The following is a 6,103-nucleotide window of genomic DNA, read 5'->3' on the forward strand; positions in this document are numbered from 1 at the left end:
GAATTCCAGACTAAAGAGTTGTTGGTTAGGGATTAATTGCTGGAACAATAAGGATAATGAAAGCAAGAGCAAAGTGACAGTGACATTTTGTGTCATTATTTATAAAGCAGCAGCATTTGCATGTGTTATGTAGTTGTCAGGACTAAATTTAATTTGGCAAATTTAATTGCCAAACTTAAATCAAGTTTCTGATAATGTAGACAAAAGGGAGATTTCCAGAGAGCAAGGGAACACAGAGGGTCAACATGAACATGCTAGTCTTTGTAGGTTCTAAGTAATATTTTAGTTCTTCCATAGAAATGGAAATAGAAATGATAGAATAACCTGAGTAGGTGGCTCTGTTGCTCTGAATTAAAAAACAGTTTAAAAAAAATGCTATTAATCTGCTAATGCTCTCACCGTTACCGTTACTGCTCTCTGAATTTCTCAGGCAAGTTAATCTTCTCAAGAATACGATATTATAGAAAATATAAACAATGAACTTGACTTTTAAAAACTTGTATTATTTATTATGTCTGGCTGTGTTGGGTCTCTGTTGCTCAGGCTTTTCTCTGGTTGTGGCAAGCGGGAGCTACTCTCTTGCGGCTTCTCATTGCTGTGGCTTCTCTTGTTGCGGGGCACCAGCTGTAGGGTGTGTAGGCTTCAGTGGTTGTTATGTGGGCTCTGTATTTGCAGCTTGGGGGCTCTAGAGCACAGACTCAATAATTATGGTGCAAGAGCTTAGTTGTTCTGCAACAAGTGGGATCTCCCCAGACCAGGGATCAAACCCATGTCTCCTGCAATGGCAGCCAGATCCTTCACCACTGAGCCACCAGAGAAGCCCGGAACTTGACATTTTAAGCTCTGGATTTGGAGATTTCTGTCCCTAGAAAACTTATCCCTAGACATTCTTCCCTATCTTTCTCATTTTCTCGGACCTTTGGGACATAGTTATTTCAGAATATCATTGGGTTAACTTCAGAAACCTTGCTAAATGCCCTGGGCTAGTTCCTGACAGGACAGCTAACTCTGTAATTATTCTGTTGCTAACCCAAGGCTGATTTCTCTTTTTGATCCTAATCTTTTGGCTAAGAAAATCTCAGGAGTGAAGTACTAAATATTTTTGGAATGAAGAAAATATTTTTATGTGAAATAAGGTCTTGGTAAAGCTGAATGCTTCAGGGAAGAGAGATTTGATAGTGAACAAAGCCAACAGGTACATCAATCCATAGCTGGGAGGCAGTTCCTATAAAGGTCAAGGCTCTCAAGTACAATGGATCTCTATTGCTGTCTCAAGTTTTCCTATTTTATGTGGATATTCTGCAATATTTCAACAGAGCTGCTAAAAATATATATCACACACAAATTTAGAAAAGAAATTTGGATTTGTCTTCCTACAAATATAACTATATATAGACACGTATACATATGTGTCTATGCTGTCGTTCAGTCGCTAAGTCATGTCCAACTCTTTGTGACCCCATGGACTGCAGCACACCAGGCTTCCCTGTCCTCTACTATCTCCCAGAGTTTGCTCAAGTTCAAATATATATATATATATATGTATATACTTTTTAATTTTAGTTTGTTATTATCTCAACCAGTTATGTCATATTTTTATCACTTTCCAATTGTGTCGTCCTTCCCTTTGCCCAAGTTGGCAAACCAAGATGATAATAATAGTAATAAAAATAATAATCTACTGTTTTGATTTCAACTCTTTTTTAATGGATTGCAGATTATCTTTCCAAGTTTAACTTAATTCCCCCTTGACTACAAATGTGCAACTGATACAAGTCTGAAAGAGAAAATGCTATACTTTTTGTCAGAAAGAGGGGTATGCTCTAAGTTCATTTTTAAATGAGCCCAACACATGAAGAAAATTACTGTCAATATGAATTTTTAATTTTTTATTAATTTCAACAGGTTCATTCTAATAAAATAATAACAGCTTGGCCTACTAGACATTATTTTTTTAATAAGACAGTTTACTTTGGCAACTTCTCCTCCTCCTTAAAAGTACTGTTTTTTTTCAATCTCTATATCTCTATGAACCACTCAGATTTTTTGGCCCATTAAATTTTCAAAGTTTAACAAGTGAGCAGGAAACACACCCTTCCATACCCTGAGTTAAGCTAGTACAAGGAACCACAGAAGTAAAAGTGTAAATAAAGGATCTTTTTTAAATGCAAAAATGAAAGGAAACTAAAGTTTGAACTTTGGAAAGACAGGACAGTGTATTCAAGGTATTCTTCAGAAGAAAACCGCCGGTGGAGTTTTCCCAAATCAACACGAATGTTTATTTTAATTCCATTGCTGTCATCATTATTATTTTAAGAAGAAAAAGTCCAAAAATGTATTACATTTATGGGATTCTACCTCCTACTGTAAGGAAACAGTCGAATATGACAGCACAAGGCACATCCCGCTCCTCTTGCAGACACGGTATTAAAGACATGTAACTGACAAATTTAGTTGATTTGCTGAATATAGTCACTTTGTCTATAAATTTTTATTTAGGAGTATCAGCCATTTGTATAGACCTAAAACGTGCACCAGTTGCAGAATTCTAGTTGCTTAGGTCTAGGAAGATAGAAAAGATAAAGCTGCAGAATGAGATAGCAACCTGGAAGTCAATCCATCAATCCATCATTTAATTACTATTGTGAGTACTTGCTACATAAGAATCCAGAAAAAGAAACCAGAAGAAAGTCACATGGATTTTTTTCTCTTGTTTTTGTATTTTTTTTCCTTATAAATTAAGATTATCAGATATATACCAGTGAGTGGTTTCCCTAGCTCAAAAGAAAACAATATGTGTTTGGTGCCATGGAGGAGGACAAGACTATGTATTTAATTACTTTAGCCTTATTTTGTCCCTTGGCATGATCTGTTCCCTGATTTCACCCCAGTCAAGCTTGCTTTGAAGTCGCTGACAAATTAAATCAACCACTTGGATCATATGTGTCCCAAAGAATGTGGTTTCTCAGGTATGAGCAATCTATCAATCCCCCAGTCTCCTTTCACTTTGGCATTCTGACAATCCTAGCAAATTCTCAGGCAAAGATTGCAACTTATGTTTTGGCCACAGCAGCCCTTACTCAAAGTTTCAGAATTGCCAGTTCAAGGTACAACTTTCACATCTCAAGGGACTGGTACATTTCTTGATGATTGTGCAAACATTCTTAATTGTGCCTCCAGGTAAACATACTGCTGTCTTCTTGGACAACTGAGAAGTACAAAGAATGTTTATGTGCTGGTCCAGTCGTTCCAAGTATTTCTTGTGGGCTTAGACACACCTGAGTTACCACCCCCCTCTTATTGGCTGAGAAAGTTGCCCCACCTGATTTGTAACTTTACCCGCCACAGTCAGTAGCTGGGGGCATCTCGGCCAGCCAACACTGGATTTAATCTAGTTAGAAGCAGACGAGCAGCTCTTATTTGAAAAAATAAGTTTTGAGTTCATTACTACGGGAAAACTGCTCTCCCTCGCGGCGCAGAGAACCTGGCTTCAGAGCAGCCTTACCAGCTCAGGCGCCTGGTCGGATAAAACCCAACCTGGAGGAGAATGGCTACCTACGCCCTGCAAATCGCCGGACTGGTGCTCGGTGGTGTGGGCATGGTGGGCACAGTGGCTGTCACGGTCATGCCTCAGTGGAGAGTGTCTGCCTTCATTGAAAGCAATATCGTGGTCTTTGAAAACCTCTGGGAAGGACTATGGATGAGTTGCATGAGGCATGCTAACATCAGAATGCAGTGCAAAATCTACGACTCGCTGCTGGCTCTCTCTCCGGACCTACAGGCAGCCAGAGGACTGATGTGTGCCGCCTCGGTGCTGGCCTTCCTGGCTTTCCTGACGGCCGTCCTCGGCATGAAGTGTACCAGATGCGCCGGGGACGACGACAAGGTGAAAGGTCACATTCTGCTGACCGCTGGAGTGATTTTCATCATCACTGGCCTCGTGGTGCTCATCCCCGTGAGCTGGGTTGCCAATTCCATCATCAGAGACTTCTACAACCCAATAGTGGATATTGCCCAGAAACGGGAGCTGGGAGAAGCCCTCTACATAGGCTGGACCACGGCCCTGGTGCTGATTGTTGGAGGGGCGCTGTTCTGTTGCGTTTCCTGTTGCCATGAAAAGAGCAGTAGCTACAGATACTCCATACCGTCCCACCGAACAACCCAGAAAAGCTATCACGCCGAAAAGAAGTCGCCGAGTGTGTACTCCAAAAGTCAGTACGTGTAGTTATGACTCTTTTTAAACTACCTAGAAAGCCACCCAGATGACATAGATGTCCACTCTTCCCAAAACTGAGACCCAAAAGAACATTGATTGGCTGTTCTTAACTGCCTGGTATTAATCACAGGGACTGATTACATCAGCTCTTTATGATTCTATAATCAATTTCAGCTGCATGAGAAATTGTACACATTGCTTTGATTATTCTAGAAAGAACAGTAATTTGTTTTCTAAAATGGTTCATGTTTTATCTCCTTTTATTAGTTACTTCAAAATGACATTGTTGGAGACAATTATTTTACAACTGTGGTTTCTCTATGACAGAGCGTTATGTATATAGATGAGTGTAACATTTCTGTGTCACATAGGTAGAGACAGGCTTATATAGTCCTATTTTAAATGAAACACTGATTCATTACACTGAATAAATAGAATTCAGCTATTGCTTTTCAGGGGAACCAGGGGTAAGATTGAAGAAGGTTAATATTAATTGTTTAAAAACAGCTTAGTGATGAATGCACTTAATTTATAATGAAGGTTAAAATGAAAGCTTTAATCAGCAGGGTAAAGGGAACTAAATGGCTTTTTGATATCTCGTTTTTCAGCCTAGGAGTTAGAAATCCAAATTCCTTTTTCCTCATTCCCCAGAGGCCTTCCTTTTCTTGTATATTAAATGGTCATCTTTTAAAAGGCAGATATTTTGTCAAGGGGCTTTGCATTCAAACTGCTTTTCCAGAGCTATACTAAGAAGAAAGATAAAGCTATAGTCTAAGAAATATTAAAGACTTCAGGAAAGTGAAGATTTTTTTCCTCAAGTTTTTGTGGTTGGAGAAGGATACATTTTGACAAGAAATCATATATATATATATATATTTTTTAATAACTATTTGTATAGAGACTTTGGACTTTCATTAATATAAATAACAGAAGAGAAAAATTATATACCTTTATTTGATTACCAAAAAAATGAAACCAAATTGTCCTCTGTGAACTACATCTTATATGTGGATATTTAAGTCAGAATTGTCATTTCAGTTTTCAAAGGTGAATCTTTCTTTGTTCCAATTTTGTTCAGTTTTACTAAGGCACAGGTATACTATATTTTTGTGTTTCCCCCAGATTTTATTGAACTGTTAATCTGATTTGAAAGTTTGTATATACATTTTTCTAGCTTAATCAACTATGTGTATCTGCTTTATGTCCTTTGTATTAATAAATTGTGCTTTTTATATTAATTTGATATCTTTCATTTTTCTTCAGTTTTTAAATATTTTAATAATGTAAAGAGTTTTTAAAAACCTGATATTTTCAGCTTTGCAGTTAAAAAAGGCTTTCAAAATCACATTTTAAAGATAAAGATAGATTCAGCATTAATTTTTGAGAATACAGATTATTATATATCATTTAATATGATATACTTACAATGACTGGATTTACACACTAGTATTAGATGTTGATAATATATTTGTAAGTTTTTAAGATAATACTATAGGTTCCAAAAATCTATTTCCTGCATGTATTATTATGTATGTAATAGCTATTTATGTACAAACTTTCCATAGGGAGATATATCCCTGCCTCTGAGAAATAGTATTAATTAATAATAGGGCATAATGTTTTAGGGACATGCATTATAAACTAAGACCTCTACTGTTTTAAATGAATTATATCACTAAATCGCTTATAAGACTGATATAATTAGTTTAATTTACAGATGAGGACCCCTCAGAACAGTTCATTGGTTAATCAATAAGTGTCAGTCTGATTTCATAGTTCATATACTTTTTTTTCAGTGCAGGTAGATTTACTTCAGCAATGTCTAGTTTATGAACTGATTTTTGTATGTGAAAATAACTTGTTTACTGTTAGTTGGGAAAACTTTTA

At 37.0% G+C, this 6,103-nt stretch overlaps 1 protein-coding gene across 1 annotated transcript; it reads left to right on the top strand.

Annotated features, from left to right (window-relative positions):
- The first annotated feature begins 3,282 nt into the window (after positions 1–3,282).
- CLDN8 (claudin 8) lies at positions 3,283–5,454 on the top strand. Its single transcript, XM_061419332.1, has one exon. The coding sequence runs from the start codon at positions 3,548–3,550 to the stop codon at positions 4,223–4,225; it is 678 nt and encodes a 225-aa protein (XP_061275316.1). The 5' UTR covers positions 3,283–3,547; the 3' UTR covers positions 4,226–5,454.
- Positions 5,455–6,103: the final 649 nt, after the last annotated feature.

The sequence above is a fragment of the Bos javanicus genome, chromosome 1 (assembly GCF_032452875.1).
Source record: "Bos javanicus breed banteng chromosome 1, ARS-OSU_banteng_1.0, whole genome shotgun sequence".
NCBI lineage: Eukaryota > Metazoa > Chordata > Mammalia > Artiodactyla > Bovidae > Bos > Bos javanicus.

Excerpts from the sequence above, each read along its gene's own strand:
- CLDN8 (XM_061419332.1), top strand. The coding sequence starts at position 3,548 with ATGGCTACCTACGCCCTGCAAATCGCCGGACTGGTGCTCGGTGGTGTG.